Raw genomic sequence first — 18,609 nt, 5'->3', positions numbered from 1 at the left:
AATAGGCCTCAGATGATTGCCCCAGACAATCGCCCCTGGTAAAATTGCCACTGTTGGTACATAAATTGCTTAGCACATATTTTTTGTTTTGAATTATTATTGAACTTCAAAAAAATAAAAAAGTATTCAATTTATTATTTAAGAGAAGACAATTTCATCAGGGGCAGTTGTCCTAAGAAGCAATTGCCTGTGGGCAATTGTCCGGGACAATTGTCAGGGGTCAATTTTACCGTGGTCAGTTCTCCTAGAACCAGTGTATTTGTTGGTATTTTTTAAGTAAAAACACATTTTAGACAAGACTAACATAGCGAAAGGCGAAAAAAACATTTTTATTCCTCGGCATGTGAGTTGCCTGTTTGGTTAGGACTGCATGCTTTGATTTTTCATGATGTGATGATGCTGCTCTGATGAAGTGATAGCAGGTTGCTATGTTAACCAATGCAGCAAACTATCATGTTTAACTCAAATGTTGGCCAACTCAACCAAATATCGTTAGTATAACAAGTCTGGTACCTAAACCACATTATTGAGTTTATGTTCTGTGCAATAAAACTGGGAATTACAGAGCAACTCATTTTCACACTTTCCCTTGTTACTTTCTTGTTTTCTCTCCAATTGGTAACATTTAGCCTAAAAACTAAGCCAAAACGATTCAGTTTGCCGAGTACAGAGATTGTACCGTGATCAGCACAGCTCATCACAGACCTCAGCTTAAGAACTAAAGCACTAACTCTTTTCCATGCACTTCCCCATGTGACATCACCTAACGAATGCTTGGTGGTAAGCACCCTCTTATCAATTCAAACCTTCAATCTCCTTACAATTGTACAGTTGTAATATAGTTGTATACAGCACTCTGAATGCTACTGAAGAATTATCAAACAGGATGAAAGATGATACCACTTGGCTAATGCCATTTCTGCATCTCATTCTACCAACAGAATTGTGCTCATTCCTCACTTTTTGACCCAAACTGCTGGCAGACGTGTGGCCTGGCAACAAATTAACTGCAGTGATCAGCTAAAGCCGTGGTCACACGAGCACCGAACTGACGTAGGATCGGTTCGGAGGCTGGTTCGGTTCGTGGCACACGTCACACGGCATCCGAAGTCACTTCGCTTCCTAGATACCATACGTATAGAGACAGGACACGGTTTCATTAGTAGTTTTTATGTATTTGAGTTAAATATTTCTATTGTAAACAAAAAACTTTGAGGAACAATTATAAATTATAATTACACAGCAGACTTATCAGAAGATCGGTCAGCTGCTCAAAATAAATCACTCGATACAAAGATTTTGCCAACCTTTCCCATCAACATAATTATATTTTTTTATTAACATATTAATGTTTTTCTATGCTGAGTACATAACAAACAAAAACAGTCTTTATAATAGTAGTGTGGTTTTACATAAATAAATCAGTCAACGATACTTCATCAGGATGAATATGACACATTACTTATATTCTACATGAAAGAAAATCACAACCATTCTCTTACATTTATGCAAAACTTAAGTGCAACATCTTACATTTATGCAACACAATCACAAGTCCGGGTGAACCTTGTCGTAAATTGCTTCATGTTGTTTATTTAACGAAATAAAAGTATCGTCCCATTTCTTTTTTAACTTTACTCACACGCACGTAAGGAGAAATGTGACGCACGCTCGCTAGAATTCTAGAAATTTTAACCAGCCAATAAGAGCAAGGGTTCGGCCACGAAATTTCTAGCAGGACAGAAATGGTTCGTTTCGGCCAGAAATGTCTTCGGCCGAACTTTTTACAGCTGAGAGCGACGTCGTTTTGCGTCATTTAGTTCGGTTCGGCGCTCGTGTGACCACCCCTTAACAGTGTCTAGGTGCACAGCATCCACGTGTGCTATGGTCAGTTATTAAAGAAAGTGATAGCACTTACAGGAGTTATCCTCTCAACAGTTACATGAGGAAGTAAATCTGCTGTAAGCAACAGCACTCCTAGAAAAAAGATCAATCTAACCAACTTAATTTGTGTGGTTTAGAATCATGCAGTCTCGTGTAAGATTTATTCGTTCGAGATTGCATCTCGACTAAATATAATAGCCTACAGTAAACATATTTAAAGTATAATATAAATAATATTATATTTAGCAGTTAAGCTCACACCTAGACAGGCTTATGAGATGTCAGTCTGATCATAACCCTGTCGTAAGTCCATGACAACCGATATTGCATTGATTTAGTTTTTACATATTACTTAAGTTTTTCATATAGTTGTTTCTAGTTTCATGTGATGTATTTATTTTAACTCTACATGCACTCAACTTCAAGTATTTATCATTACTTTCAGACAAGTAGAATGAATTAAACAAAATACAAATACTCCTATCAGATTACCTGCTCCAACATATGACAATCGTATGACAGTTTTGTATGTCAAGATTTGACTGTATAATTATGTATTTACGTGTGTTCAAACACGAACTGCCATTCGGTTCGCAGTACAGTGGCTCAGCTAATCCTTCTAAAATATTAAGAAGACAATTCCGATATACTATTTGATAGTGCACACTTGCATGTACACTATAAAAGATATCTACGTACTGTACACTGCTTTAGAAAAACCAACTTATTGGTGCATAAATTCTTTGTTCTGATTTAATAGATAACAAAAACATTCTGAGACAAAAAGGAACAGATCATCTTTAAAAGGCCCTCTCTTCACATAACCACTGATTGAACATTTGGCAAAACAAGTCTCAATCTATATACAGTGAAACATGGATAACTCGCCCTCGGATATAACGAACACATGGTTAACTCGACTGGATTTGCTTGGTCCGTTCCCACGCAATGATAAATGGCTCTATATAACTCGAACTCAACACTGTTATAACGAACTGTTTTTTGCCCAACGGCTACCGAAACGGTTGCTATCGCTTTAGAAAATCACTTTATTCCAAGCCATAGAGGTGAACCTCAACTTTTCGTAATTCATAAGCGTCGTTAAAACCGCTATCGGCAAAATATTTTTGTCAACGACTGTTCTAAAGGTTTGGTGAAATTTGATTTATACTGCTATACGATGAGTAGCACGGGCTAGCCGGGTCACGGGCGCAAGGATTTTCGCCACGCACATACAAAACAAAAACAGCATGTTGTTTTTGTTTTGTATTTGCGTGGCGAAAATCCTTGAGTGCGTGACCCGGCTAGCCCGTGATGAACAGTTTTCCGACGTTGATTCCGTGTTGAATTAACGTCGGAATGTTGAATGTTTAAAACGTCTTAAAAATTGTTGTAAGTAATTAAACGTATACGTTGTCTTAGCTAAAAAAAACTATTCATCGTTTGACCTAAACACAAAATACGTGTGTACATTCAATAAGTATCCATTCAAAAAGCGTGAGTGATATACAATGTACCGTAAAACCTCGTAAAACTTTTAATTGAACTGCCTCAGAGTGTTGCTCTTAACGAATCCCAGGTAAAGTAAGATAATCTTTGCATAAACTTCAAGAAAGATCGGCAAAATTGATCGTGGGTAAAACGCTCAAAAGAAAAAGATGTCTTTTCTTTGAGCATTTCAGCAACGATCAAGTTTTGCCAATGCCAATCTAAAAAAACGTCCTGGCAATAACATCACCTCAAACAACAAACCAATCTCAAGTGATAGAAAAATCTCTATACTTTTTGATAAAAACGTTTTAAACTTTACATTAGAAGCATTTAATTTGAAACAAGCCATTTGTGCTTTTGATTTATATTATAGTTTGTATATGTTTATGTATCTACTAATAAATAAGTAAATACATGGACTTGTGACAGTGCTCTGATAACTTGAACACTCTGATAATTCGAACACTTTTGCTCGGTCCCTTGAAGTTTGAGTTATCCGAGTTTCACTGTATCTCTCAAAGTTAGTATGTATGTGTATGTGTGTATGCGTGTCCAGCTATAGCTATTAAAATCTTAAAATAAAGAATACATCGAGCAGAAGATTAGATCTCGGAACCTCCCATTCAGCAGACCGACACTTTACTAACTACACCGCACAAGCTTGATAGGTTCACTAGGCAATATATGCCGCTATATGGGAGCAAATAAGCTGCTGGTTTCAGTCATGACGCAAAATCATGGCATAACGCAGGTGGCTCTTATTAGTAAGCTAACTCAAATTATCCGTTGGCAATGTGCCAGGCTAATAAAAAGTCGCAAGCAACTCTTATTACTTCTCATTGCTTATAAGTTGATTTTTAATACCCGGACAGCGCCGGTAGCACAGCTAGTATACTATATAGGGCGTTCAGCCATTAGTGTAATGATCACAAGCTATAGCTAAATCCGATATAAAGTGGGAGAGGAGACAAATGCTGATACAAATGACCTTTATATAACATCAATAATTGCTCAGCAAACATTTGACTAACTAGACTTGTTTACTCATAGTTTAACCCATAAGAAGTGGATAGAAGTAGGGGCACTAGAACACGGGGTAGTAGAGAAACTAGAACAGGGGGTCGTAGAGGTACTAGAACAGGGGGTAGTAGGGGCACTAGAACAGGGGGTAGCAGAGGTACTACGACAGGGGATAGTAGAGGTACCAGAACAGAGAGTAGTGGAGGTAATAGAACAGGGGTTAACTTGGAGGTAATAGAAATGAGCAGGGAAGGACAAGTTACAAGTAAGACAAGGGACAGGAAGTGCATCAGCTAAGATTTGTTAAAGAGAAACTGTTAAAGTAATGAGTGATCAAACTAAAACAAGTTATAGAATACCAGAATATTCCTCCTAGGGCTGATATAAACTATCTCTGGCTGTGCAATGGTTAGTATGGACAAACTGTTATGGCTGTCTTCTCACCATTCAACTCACAACACTTGAGAACATAACTATTAAAATGAATTCATATTTTGGTTTCCGTTACTTTAAGACAACTGGAGCAACCGTTAAAAAATGCTTATTATGTAACTCGGGCCACTGTCCCCCTTTTCCTTCACAAATGTGTTATACTCCGAGAATTGGTAGGCTGTAAGAGAATAGAATATCGTAACTGTCTGCGAATTAAGTTCAAATGAGGACACAAGGTTTCACGAAGAGAAGTAGTTTTACATCAACATAAAACTGAAAAATTAAATATTTCAAGTAATTAGCAATGGCAGCGCGGGTCGGCAGCCCCTAACTACAGTCCTGGATAAGAGCAGCTCCAAAACAAACTCAACTATTGCTAATCAATATGTAAAATAGAAAAGAAATAGATGCTCAAGTTACTTCGGGTTCATCGGCAGTTCTGTAGCAAAGAAATCAATATTGGAGTCTATTGTGGACTGCAAATCTCTCAGAGAAACGCACTACGTGGTGCAGGCAAGAACGAGAAGACTTAGTTTTCTAGTATATCATAATAGTACATTTGTAAGACCTAAACCAGCTAATGGCGCTTTCTTTTATGGATTTGACATCAGAGGTGAGCCAACTAGTCATATTCTGAGCATAAGGGGAATAAACATATACACGTATATAAACGTTTCCTGAGGTAACCATCAGGTTTTGTTCATATAATCTCTATTCCATTTGCTATCATGGTTAAATCCTGGTTCTCATATATGTCGCAAAGCACCGGCGACAGCACTACAGGTTAATAGCGGTGAAATGGGAACCTACGCGCCGGATACCGCCAAGGACCACCAGTAGTTGCCGGCGGCATCGCAATAGTTTAGCGCTGTTCAAATTTCGCAAAAGGCCGCAGGCAAAACTTTCCCGAAATGCACTGTACGGGTGAAGGCCACCATTATAGAAACGGCATGGTTAGCGAACATTTTATTTGATTACGTAATTATGTTTAGCGATGCAGCTTATATGTGAACATATGCCGCCGAGCCTAACGTCGCAAACGTTTTGCTGCGCAAGTTACCGCCGGAGTATCGCAATCAATATAGGAACCAGGCTTTAGTGCCCCGTAGCTTGCCTAATTGCTATTTGGTGGAAAGATTTTTGGACAGTGAGCCAAGTAAAAACGTTTTACATTAAAACTATGAAATAAGTATAAATTAACTGAAATATCTGAAGCCATCTTTGTAATATGAGTTGCTAAAGTCAACATGCACTGAGTGGCTCAAAGCAAACATCCAGAACAAAACATCACCACATGCCTACTGGTATATCCTAGATGGCAAATACAAAACATGTTTTATAATTATCTTGAAGGATTTCTTCTCAATGGTGCAGCTCATTATACTGATATCTACCGATGCTCTATGTAGGTATTTACTTTCAGGATGCAGGAGTGTCTGGTGGAATGCATGAAGGTGGGGCTAAAGAGTTCTTGTCTTGCTCGATATGCTGGGAGATTTATGACGACAAGCTAAACCAACCCAAGCTCTTGTCATGCCACCACACATTCTGTAAAGGCTGCCTCAAAAAACTACTTAAAGGAAAGAGTGTGCTTCAGGTTGTCCTTCTGTTAATGAATTAGTAGCTATAACTTAGGGAAAGATGAGGTACAGTAGGGCTGACAATATTCGGTCAACAGCCAGTTAATGTAACAAAATGTTAGGATACTTTGTCTTCGCTTTACAACATAATGATCTTTGAATGCCCTGGAGGTTAGATCTGTTGGTAAGAGCAGTTATGATAAATGGAGTAATCCTCTATCGTCACGGTTAATCTGGACTGTCACTACCAGCGATATGCAAAAATCCGCGCAGTAAAAAACTAATAACCTCATCTAATAAAGTCACTGTTTCATATTCGTAGACATTTTCCTCTTTTTATTGGGTTCAATAGATGATTTTGAAAGATATGGGCACTTAAGAGACACGATAAATGACATCACCACATATTGCACTTCAAAACTTCACAAAATGTAACAGGAGAATAACGAACTGCAACAGCTGCTAGCCCAATGATGCTCGTAAAGGAATATAGCTAGGTCGGAGTATGGGAGAGATTTATGTATTTTATTTTAAATCAATTATTTTTACTCATTATTGATAATATTTAATGAGTATTTTTTATCCCGGGAAGTACTGAAACTGCAAAAGATAAAAAGGGAAGTAGTAAAGGATCACTGTATACACAATCTGTTGACATCTAGAGTCTGACAAAGGATGCATCTCAGGTGATGACAGAAAACGAATTAAATTAACAGCTTGTAATCACTGTTTTCATAGCTTAAAGATATCCTTCACGGGAGTCGTTACTATCTGGAAGGAATCTTTCATAAAAGTTTGCACAATGCTCAAATATACTGCCTTTCTTGTAGTGTTCGACATGCAGAAAAGACACATTGGTACCTGGTGGTGTTTCTTCTCTCCAAACCAACTTCTATGTTATGTACATGAAACAAAAATTTGGAGAGGAACATCGAGTAAATCACAATGTCTGCTATAAGCATGCTTTGCAGCCACTTTCCTTCTTTTGCAAGTAAGATTTGGGATATCTCTTGCTATTCGATCACTAGGCGTTGTTCTATTGATTTGCTCGATTGATTCTATTGATATGATAGAGTTTCATTTTCCACTTTTCATCAAACGTATGAATAAAATTTTACTTGATGCGTATATATTACGGCATCAAATGCTTGTCTTTGTTTTACTAGAACATCACATTTTAAATCAAAATTGCAAATATTTTATTTAGAGTTGTTTTCTCTATAAAAGCTGGAGTGTGCCAACCATAGACCTATTAACTATACTTAATTAGTATAGTTAATAGGTCTATGGCGCCAATAGTCATAGACCAATGAGTTTATTTACTTCTAAGCAGTAAATGAAGGCGCTAATTTTATTCATGAATATGGAAAAGGAAGACACTCACTAGACTAGCCTAAAGTCCAAATATAAATACTTTGGAAATAGTATGAGGCACGTAATATTAATAATACAATTAATACACAGAGAGCACATAGGACCAGGGCTCCAGTCCATCAGCAAATTAAATGCAATACAAGCTTATGAACAATTTTAAGGAAAAGGAACTGACAGAAGGCAATGATAAATTCTGTCTATTTCACACTTTCTGTTTCAAGGACATGCACTATGATGGTGTGCAGAGACTGTATCGTATTGGCTCACCCTGCCTCTGACTGCCATGAGCTACAAGAACTGCATGAAGTCAAAGCCGAGTATCTCATCTCGTTGGAACAGTTTCGTATCAAAGTAGATGCTACTATACGTGAGAAACAGTCGTACTTATCATGCCTAAGGACCGAGCTGGACACCATGGAAATAGCTAGTGAGGTAAGTATCAAAGTAGATGCTACTATACATGAGAAACAGTCGTACTTATCATGCCTAAGGACCGAGCTGGACACCATGGAAATAGCTAGTGAGGTAAGTATCAAAGTAGATGCTACTATACGTGAGAAACAGTCGTACTTATCATGCCTAAGGACCGAGCTGGACACCATGGAAATAGCTAGTGAGGTAAGTATCAAAGTAGATGCTACTATATGTGAGAAACAGTCGTACTTATCATGCCTAAGGACCGAGCTGGACACCATGGAAATAGCTAGTGAGGTAAGTATCAAAGTAGATGCTACTATACGTGAGAAACAGTCGTACTTATCATGCCTAAGCCCGAGCTGGACACCATGGAAATAGCTAGTGAGGTAAGTATTAAAGTGGAATCTACTATACGTGAGAAACAGTCGCACTTATCATGCCTAAGGACAGAGCTGGACACCATGGAAATAGCTAGTGAGGTAAGTATCAAAATACATGCTACTATACGTGAGAAACAGTTATACTTACCATGTCTAAGCCCGAGCTGGACACCATGGAAATAGCTAGTGAGATAAGTATCAAGGCAGATGCTACTATATGTGAGAAACAGTTGTACTTATTATGCCTAAGCACCGAGCTGGACAACATGGAAATAGCTAGTGAGATAAGTATCAAAGTAGATGCTACTATACGTGAGAAACAGTCGTACTTATCGTGCCTAAGAACCGAGCTGGACAACATGAAAATAGCTAGAGAGGTAAGTATCAAAGTAGATGCTACTATACGTGAGAAACAGTAGTAGTTATCGTGCCTAAGGACCGAGATAGACACCATGGAAATAGCTAGAAGTAAAAGTTGTGTCTGTGAATTTTAGAGTCAAACCACTGCTTAACTTTACCTCATGCAGAGTTACTGCCAACCCAGGATTTATACAAGGACCTGCCTCTACATAAGGAGAAATCTCCATCACGAAATGTTTAAAACTACACAACACTGTCTTCTTAGCAAAAGTAAACAAAATGATAGAAAATTTGAATAACATGAAAATATATAAAAATTTATTTAATTTGAACAATACCTAGTATAAGTTGAACAGTGCTCTGAGATAGCTCGTGTGACGCATATGAAAAGTGAGTGAGTTTATAACACAACATTTTAGGTGGCAACTCAAGATATAGACAAGTCTTTTAATGGGCTGGTCGAAGTAGTAAACACACGACGACAGCAGGTAAAAGACTTACTAAAGGAGACATACGAGACAAGGCACAGAAGCGTGAGTGAACAGCTCGTTGAAACCGACAACCAGATGCACACACTTCAGGCTATAAGGGATAAGCTTGACGAGGCCACTAGCAAAGGTTTGTGAGACAAGAGCAGACGACTCCGCTATATTTTGTAATAAAAAGATTGCAGCTTGTAACAACTATTAGAGTAATGCGAACCCTCAGTGATGATTTAGATTCTAACTTTACAGATTTGTACGAATATCATCAGCCTCTTTTGATGTAAATCATCAATGCATAGAAACTGCTGTGGAACCTTTCTGGTCGTGTAACATAGAGACACGGCTTTGTTTTGAGCTGTAATCTATTTGTGTTTTTTCAACACTTCAAACAGAAAGATTCAGGGGTATGTACGACTGAAGATAAAATAGAGTAACCATCATGTCAGCTAACATGAGCAATACGCTGTGTTTAAAAGCACAAGCAAAGCAATGTTTTAACGTGAGGGCAATTTCATTAAATCGTTATCAAATCACTAAGATTTGATAATAAACCATCTTAATTCTTGTTGTCGACCTTATGGAAAGGAAGAATTCACTGTGATGCATAAGGCTACATATACAATAACCATATATTGAGTGAACATTGTTTTAGGACAGCTGCACGATCTGGTGAATGCTGTCAGTGACCGAGAGATACATGATACCTTAGCATCGATGACTGACAACGATCAACTCAAACTAGGTGATAACTACCTGTTCTATGAAGCCAAAGACGTGGAAAAACAACTCCAAAAATTCATGACAGCGATTGGAGAGATCAATGACTTGAGTCTCTTGCCTTCAAGGATACTCATTGACGCAAATGAGGCTGTGGCAAGCCTTCGAACAACTATAACAATGCAGGTGATAATTGTGGTGAAGATGGTGTGAAGATATATTTACCCTTCTTAGTTATAGAACTACACGCTGCTGCTGAATCAATAGGGAGGATTTGGCTAGATAAAAATTCAATTGTCCAATTAGAAATTTGCCTTGTTAGTGCAAAGATTGTTAGCTTACTTATAATCTTTTGCTGATGTTGCGTGCATGCACAGGTCTTGGCACACAATGGGGAAGAACTACCGAAATTCCCTATGTCAATGGATATCATCGATCCAGCAGGAGATGAAATAAGCTGTACAACCGAAGACAACAATGATGGGACTTATACAGTTAGGTTTACACCTCAAATAGCTGGCAACCATCTCTGTACAGGTTTGTACACATCACACAATCTAATCCTATATACACATGTTTGTACACATCCTACCATCTAATCCTATATACACATGTTTGTACACATCACACTATCTAATCCTATATACACATGTTTGTACACATCACATAATCTAATCCTATATACACATGTTTGTACACATCACATAATCTAATCCTATATACACATGTTGGTACACATCACATAATCTAATCCTATATACACATGTTTGCACACATCACATAATCTAATCCTATATACACATGTTTGTACACATCACACCACCTAATTTTATATATATTGGTTTGTACACATCACACCTTCATCTAATCCTTTGTATATATGGTAATGCCCGCTATGGTTCAACAAGGTGTGACACCAATAATTAAAAAACCCTTGCAAGTAATAACTTTCGCTCAATCTGGACTACTTTACTAAATGTAGACGATGGGCAGTTGTGTGATAGTGCAATCCAGCACTGCCAATTACGGTATGCGTGTCAACCACTTCTTGTGCAGTTGTTCATATGGTTACATAACATTACATTGAAAAAGAAAGCTATTACCAAGTGCTTATATGAAATTGTGTATGTCTTGGTTTTATAATGGTTTTCTAAATGTTAAAGGTTGACTTGCAATAAAATTTACATTACAGTTATTTTTTAATCTTAGCTCGAAGGAGTGCATATTATCCGCTGATAAACATGACGAGCCTGTTGGTCATCTGTGATAGTCAAAAAATGCTGCAGAAATTATTGGCGCTGTTTGGCAGGAAGTATGGGTCACATGATCAGATTACAACTAGACGATTAGACCAAGCCAAAACAAAACTGTCAAATAACGAACATTTATATTTGATACGGGCTTTTTGGTAAAACCCGAAGTGTTTGTCATAAACTAGTGCTACAAGAAGTTTTATATTAAGCCTTTTATTGGCCTTTCAATTCAAGTGAGAACATCGTGACAAAACAATAACCAAATTGTTTGACTACGTAAGAGAAATAAATTGATTTTAATCTACGGTGGTTTTGTGATGGTGGCGATTAACTGTTCATTTTTGAGCTTTTAAGAGCTTGTAATCACACTTCCAAGTATTTTGCACCTACAACACAGCAGTGTAAGACATGGTGAATTTTTTAATACCAAATAACTGTAATGTGAATTTTGTTGCAAGACAACCTTTAAAAGCAAAGAATCAAAAATAGAGTAGAAATAATATTTGCTGACATTTGAAGATGTGTAGTTGTGATGCAATAAAAAACTGAAAATGCATAGTTAGCAGCGCTTGAATGTAGGAGATTGACAAATACAAATCTAAATTTAGCTTTGATGTAAATCACACAACGAAGTTATTCTTGTGCAAAGGTTGCAAAATTATATATGTACATACATATATACACCAAGTTATAAACCAAAATTAATCAACCTTGTAGTAAAGTTCCTCAACTATAAAATAACCAGCGCGTGTGTCAGCACTGCTGTCCGAAGCAATGACCCAGTCAACACCCTCGGCTCAATGGGAAAGGAGGTAGGAAAGCTTATGTATCCATGTTCTTTGAAGATTGACGAAGAAGGCACGATATACATAGTCGATGAAGGTATGTACGACTATAAGCCCCTAACACTTTGGACACTAAGTACAGCAATTACAATAGCTAGTCTAGACAACACTGAGGCTATCTAATATACAGAAGTTATAAAGGCAACTCCATTTCACTACTGTTTCATATTTGTGAAAACATCGTAGGAGTCGCGATACATCAGCATATACAAACAAGTTGAAACCTCCAAAGATGGAAACACGGTAGTCTGCTGTGAGGTGCTAATGGACTAAGTACTGAAAATGCAATCGCATGGATTTTGTTAATGAACCTCTGTTTACAACAACAACTCTGCTGTTAATGAAATCTATCCTGAGCAAATATTCATGTTATTTAAATTTAGCCAATAATGCAAAGAAGGCAAATTGCAAGGTATGGGAAACAGTTCCTATACCCCACAAACAGCTTTTAGTAGTGGTTCTTGCTATAGACACCAAATTCATAATTGATATGATGTCATCACAACTGGCAATTTAATGTTCGCTACTCCCCAAGGCAAGGATTTGTGAGACAAGAAAAATTCAATAGATTCTCTCTCATTTCATACCTAAACGATCAACATAACCTAGTATTCAAAGCAATATAGGAGAATTTGTCAACTGTTCTCTAGACGCTTGGAGGTTAATTAATAACTCTAGGAAGCAGTTCAGCGAATGGATGGCAAATATATTACACAGCAACTGTATGTGACTGATTAGGAAACATAAAATTAGAATTTTTTCCCTCCTTGATACCATAAACAAAAACAGCAGACAAAGATTTATGTCATAGTTTACCACAGTAGATCAGCAGTTGATCAGCCACAATCATTTGGGGAACAGATAATGAATTTCCTTATTATGGGTCAGAGAATTACTCAGATTTTTAAATGCTAAAACCGGGTTAGATGAGAGCAGTGCTATAGTGACTAGTAACTAGTATGGTGGTGCAATTCAATTGTGTTACGGACCTACAAGCGTAATCAGCTATAACCTGACGCGATGGTGCTATTTTACAGGAAATCAAAGAATTCAAAAGTTTACAAAAGATGGAGATGTGGAGGTAATATCTGTAGCAGGAGTGAACAAGAATGCGAGAACATTCGACTGCGCAATCGATCCAGAGACCGATGAGCTCATCTGCTCGAAGGTATCAACTAATCTATAAATCAATACAGCATGCCCCCGGGTTACGATGTCCCTGTTATACAATTTTTTTGCTTCACAATGTGGAACACGATATTTTTCATCCACGCCACATGACAGTTATCGTGATACGATAACCAAAATTTCTCTCGAAATAAAAATTTGGCAGTCAGTGTGCTGAATACGCCGGAATAACTAAGACGCCGATATGCTAGTCATCGAAATCCCTCTCACAACACCTGAAAGAGATACGATGCTCCCTCTATCCCGCTTTCTCTCAGTTCAGCGTTATTGGTTATTAGTTATAACACAAAGAAAACCAGAAACAGGTGATGATATTTTAGACAATGACAAAGTTGATGTCAGTTCAGTAAAATACGTAGTAAAACTTAGCTTCAAGTATGTGTTTAGTAAGCTAAATTCATTGAAGTTTAATTCAACGTTTATATTATACATCTGTATTGAAAGTAAGAACTCCCTATGGTGCGTAACGGTACATACAGCACGCAGTACATTGTGATATTAAATTTTATTGCAGATCATAACACTAAATACAGTTACTATTGTAGTAATGTAGTAATGAGTTACTGTAGGTAACTATAGTTACTAAAGTTAACACATTTTATTACTAATTTTAACATGTATATACAAAAATTTGATGATTTTTACCAGGAGTGTTTGTCTACGATAATTACAATGGATTTCTATACCTCTCTACATGACATTTTCACCTTACAATGCCAACACTGAAACAAATTGAAATATGGCAAGGGTTCACCGTACTCAATGATATCAACTAATCTATAAATCAAAACTCAAAGGTATCCATCTACATTTTCATCCGAAGTAAACATGTAGCATTCTTAAAGTTTGCCTATTCGATACGCAGCAGAAATTATATATAAATGTAGGAAATAATAAATATATACATGTATTTAGCTTACTCCCAAAATAATGCTATATTTTACCTCTATAAGATACAGTAGTTAACGCTAACCGCTAAACAAACTGGCCAGAACTGAATACATATATGTAGCTAATTTGACCAGGTTATGGTAGAGCAGAGAAAGGCATGGGCAGACACTATACAGATATACTCCCTTGATGGCACACCTAAGCACCAGTTTACAAACTCTGACATGAAAAAGGCTCTATATGTTAGTGTAAACAGCCTGCAGGAGATCATTGTACCTGACTACCACCTGAATATGGTCTTCATCTACAGTCATGAAGGTAAGCTTGCTTGGGGAAGCAACTCTCGATTAGCTTGGGTTCGTAAAATAAAAATAATCCTTATCAACATTTTACTGACATAAAACCAATTATTTGTAAAATGCTTTATAAATTGAAAGGAACAAGTTATTCGTCACAATACTTGCTACAACAGAGGTAGAACAAATGTAAAAAATCAAGCATAAAAAACTCAAATGTTTTGCTGCTTTGAATTGGTTTGTTGCGTATCTAAATCTGCCGTCTCTTAAAACAACACAGTGACACATTCTGTCCCTATCTCACAGGTGAATTGATAAAGAGCTTTGGTCAGCATGGCAGTGGACCGGGTGAATTTAAAGAACCTGCATTTGTGTGCATCGGTAAAAATGATGACATTATAATATCTGACTGCCGCAACAGCAGAGTACAAGTACTCAACAAGAATGGAGAGTTCAAATACCAGATTGGAAAGAAGGGCACAGGGAAAGGGCAGCTGCAAGGACCCTCTGGCGTGGCCATAGATAAATTTGGACAAATTCTAGTGACTGATCGGGTCAACAACAGAATACAGGTAAGACAACTCTATACGTAATTTTTACTCTAATACAAGCTGTGTCCATCCTTCCGCCAATCTGTTCGAAACCACGATCAAAGGTTGAGAAAAAAGATTGCAACAATATAAGATTAGATCTCACAGCTTTCAGCTTACCAACCCATTTAGTTAATGCCTGAGCCAATCGACCTCTATCACACACTGAGAAATAATTGTACGGATAGTTATTATAACGCAAGAGTTTAGCGCTGTTCAAATTTCACGAAAAGCTGCAGGCAAAACCTTCCTGAAATGCACTGTACAGATGAAGGTCAGCATTATCGAAACGACATGGCGAGCGAACATTATTAATGTAGTTATTAGCGATGCAGCTTTATGTGAACAGAAGCCGCCGAGTCTAGCGTCGCAAGCGTTTTGCTACGCAAGATTACCGCCGGGGTCTCACAATCGATATGAGAACAAGGCTTAAAAGTTGATTTCTACTTCCAGACCCACTAAAGTTAGTTTTGCAACAGTTAAGCAGTTGGCCTCATCGTAACAGTTTCCACTTGAGATTTTAGGTTGAGCTTGCATAAACCATGAATATGGAACAAGGATGAGCCAATACATGCAAACCTGGCCAATATTATTTAAGAGCCAGTTGCTATTATTGACTAAAAAGCGTGTGAATGATCATACATGTGATCACAGCAATGACCACTGCTATGGTCACCCTTGTGAACATTGCTATGGTCAGGTGTAAGATGATATGTTTACTGTTATGATAACTGCTATGCTAATACTTAACCCTTTGGCAGGGGAAACGACCAGAATGTCATTTACCGGTTGCGTGGGGAAACGACATTTCTGTCTATTTCGGTAGACGTTTATAAAGCTGTCGTCTAGTAACGTTAAACAAAGGATATGAACACTAGTAAGTTTTAAATATCATCAACAAGATATCAGTCGATGATTTACGATATGAAACGATTATCTGAGAGGCGTTGCTTTGTGCTAAAAGCTAAACAAATCGCGATTCCTTGGAAAAGATTAAAAGTTGGAAAAACCAGTCAACATCGGCTCGCCTTTCAAAACGGTAAAATAAAAGATTATTTTATCCTGCGATAGTTAGTGATTTTTTGTCTGATCAGAATAAAACTAATTCAAATGATAGAAGTGATGTAAACTTTTTGGACTTTTAATATACTTGGAATATGCAGAGAAAACGATCGTTATGGTGGATCGCACGGCTACGTTATAGCGTTTGACTCTACCGAAAAAAAATGACAGTAGTAGACAAGTAGACAAGTGAATGAATGTATATGTACAAAAATTTTTGTTCATAGAAATAAGTTTAAGATTTGAGCTATGCATGTTCATAAAATATCGATTTTATTGAATTTTTGAAAATAAATTACATGAGTCTCGGTTGTTTTTGGGGGGGGTCTTATACCTGGTCAAAGGGTTAAAACCCTCAACCTATCATCACCTTTATGTACAAGCATTTTGTCACACAACTGAAAAATTAGGCAAATATTTGCTTTGGGAAAAGAACTAGTAATAACTGACATACGTTGTCTGAAATTGCTCAAAAACTTCAATTTTGTTAATAAAACTTAACAGAATGGTTGAAATTACAACTAAATCTAAAAACAATAAAAATACACATTTAGGAATTTCAAACTGTATCTACTGCAAGGTAAAGTAAGTTGTCTCGAGTATCTCTAACACTTAATTCTACCCCTGAGCCTACTGTATACTTCCATTGCTCACATGTCGCTAAGGTTATTTAACAATGCAAACATGTACTTACTAATTATTACTCTGTCATAAAAATTATGTTTTTACATCAAGTGTTTAAATAGTTTTAAATAATGCATTTGGTTTCAAGCTATATGCAATTATTTTAAGCGTTTATCATCCTTTTAAGACTTATCAATAAATTAAACAAATTTTATAAGAATACTCGAAGTGATTTCAACATAAAAAGCAGATAATGGAACAGAATAACCTTAAATATCCAAGATGGACTTGTTTCATGTTTGCACTTCTACTGGCATACAGAGTCTGCCAGTCTAAAGACTACAGAGTCTGTCAGTCTACAGACTACAGAGTCTGTCAGTCTACAGACTACAGAGTCTGCCAGTATAGCTTTACTGATTCTCGTAAGAATTTCACGCTCAGGCCATTAAAGCCACGAACTGTGATTCCAGTACTGAAACTACGAGACATCAAGTTGTGGAACTCGGGATCAATTATTATCATAACAACATGAATGATTTGTACTCACAGGTTGACACGATTGATTTCAAACCTTACTAGAGCCACCCTACGACCCTACCACTTACAAAGCTTTTTTTCAACTAATTACAACAACATTGAGCATGCCTTGCTGCTATTTTGTAGTTTCTACTCTGCTTTAATATAGCTGCCTTGAAAATTAGCTATATTCCGCTATAAACAGATATAATCATGTATGTTTATAGCTGAATATATAACAGATATAATTAAAATCAGCTATAATAAAGTCTATGCTGTCTGATACGTCTCATTGTGTACCTTTACCAGCTGACAGCAGGCCAATATAATTGAAGCCTACTGTATATGCCTGTAGGTCTACACATACACAGGAGAGTTTGTAAGCTGTATTGAGAGCAGTGGAAGCAAGCTGAGCGATCCAAGAGGTCTGGCAGTTTCAACTGACGGCCATGTTTACGTAGCTGATCAGAAGAATCACTGTGTCAAGCAGTACCGCTATATGTAATAAAGACTTAGTCCCATCATGCAAGCATTTTGCATCTAGCTGAACTGTGATATGCTTTCAACATTGCTGGTACATATGCATTCCCTAGTGATATATGTCAAGTTTTATACATATGCTATAGACAACTCTATACGGTGAAGTTAACCTACATGTAGGTGTTATAAAGGCATTAAAGGAGTAGTATGTATACACTTATAGGATTTTTCATCAATGCAATAAAAACACTCAAGGCCTACCACTAACGGTTTTCCTCCACAGTAAACAGGAGGAAATTCGAGTGCTCACTCACCGCTCGTGCTCATCGGTCAGAATGACAAAAATTCTGTCAGGATTATCAACTTCGGAGAGATAAACATGACTGGCAGATCCCTCATCCAGTTGTCTTGTAGGCAAGGAGAGCACAACTTCTGTTTCGGTCTCCTCAAGAAGGAGCTCACTGCTTTTCATCGTCCGTTTGGAACTGGGGAGAGCAGGGAGTTGTATTTTGCCTTCGCAAGCTCTCCTCAGCAGCTGCAGGTGCTGAAACGCAGCATTGCTCAGTCATGAGAGAGCACAGCTTATTTAATTAACTGAGTTATGTGATGGATAATGTTCATGAAATATGCCGAATTCCAACTTCAACTTTTTTGACGTCTCAAAGGTTAAGAAATGTTGATAACTAAATGAAACCATGTTGCAGCTGTCACTCGAGCAACTGTC

The 18,609-nt window shown here is 37.3% G+C and overlaps 3 protein-coding genes across 3 annotated transcripts in view; 1 reads left to right on the top strand and 2 right to left on the bottom strand.

Annotated features, from left to right (window-relative positions):
* LOC137391338 (uncharacterized) overlaps nt 1-18,265 on the bottom strand; it is a 47,163-nt gene extending 28,898 nt beyond the window's left edge. Inside the window, exon 1 of the mRNA XM_068077782.1 lies at nt 18,200-18,265. The gene's annotated coding sequence lies outside the window, so the exon portion shown is untranslated. The remainder of the gene's footprint in view (nt 1-18,199) is intronic.
* On the top strand, nt 1,474-18,001 carry LOC137391772 (tripartite motif-containing protein 2-like). Its single transcript, XM_068078305.1, has 10 exons — nt 1,474-1,492; nt 7,990-8,213; nt 9,358-9,556; nt 10,076-10,326; nt 10,518-10,677; nt 12,111-12,275; nt 13,276-13,406; nt 14,452-14,635; nt 14,920-15,185; nt 17,761-18,001. Exons 1-10 carry the CDS (start codon nt 1,474-1,476, stop codon nt 17,908-17,910), a joined length of 1,749 nt encoding a protein of 582 aa, XP_067934406.1. The 3' UTR covers nt 17,911-18,001.
* LOC137390504 (putative ATP-dependent RNA helicase TDRD12) overlaps nt 18,196-18,609 on the bottom strand; it is a 53,837-nt gene continuing 53,423 nt past the window's right edge. The window contains exon 21 of the mRNA XM_068076833.1: nt 18,196-18,429. Coding sequence (XP_067932934.1) covers nt 18,196-18,429 — 234 coding nt within the window. The remainder of the gene's footprint in view (nt 18,430-18,609) is intronic.

The sequence above is a fragment of the Watersipora subatra genome, chromosome 3, assembly GCF_963576615.1.
Source record: "Watersipora subatra chromosome 3, tzWatSuba1.1, whole genome shotgun sequence".
Taxonomy (NCBI): Eukaryota; Metazoa; Bryozoa; class Gymnolaemata; order Cheilostomatida; family Watersiporidae; genus Watersipora; species Watersipora subatra.
This window is presented reverse-complemented; position numbering and strand designations above follow the sequence as displayed.

Excerpts from the sequence above, each read along its gene's own strand:
- LOC137391772 (XM_068078305.1), top strand. Across the intron at positions 13,407-14,451 it reads ATGAGCTCATCTGCTCGAAG|GTTATGGTAGAGCAGAGAAA; the intron begins GTATCAACTAAT and ends TAATTTGACCAG. Across the intron at positions 14,636-14,919 it reads CTTCATCTACAGTCATGAAG|GTGAATTGATAAAGAGCTTT; the intron begins GTAAGCTTGCTT and ends CCTATCTCACAG.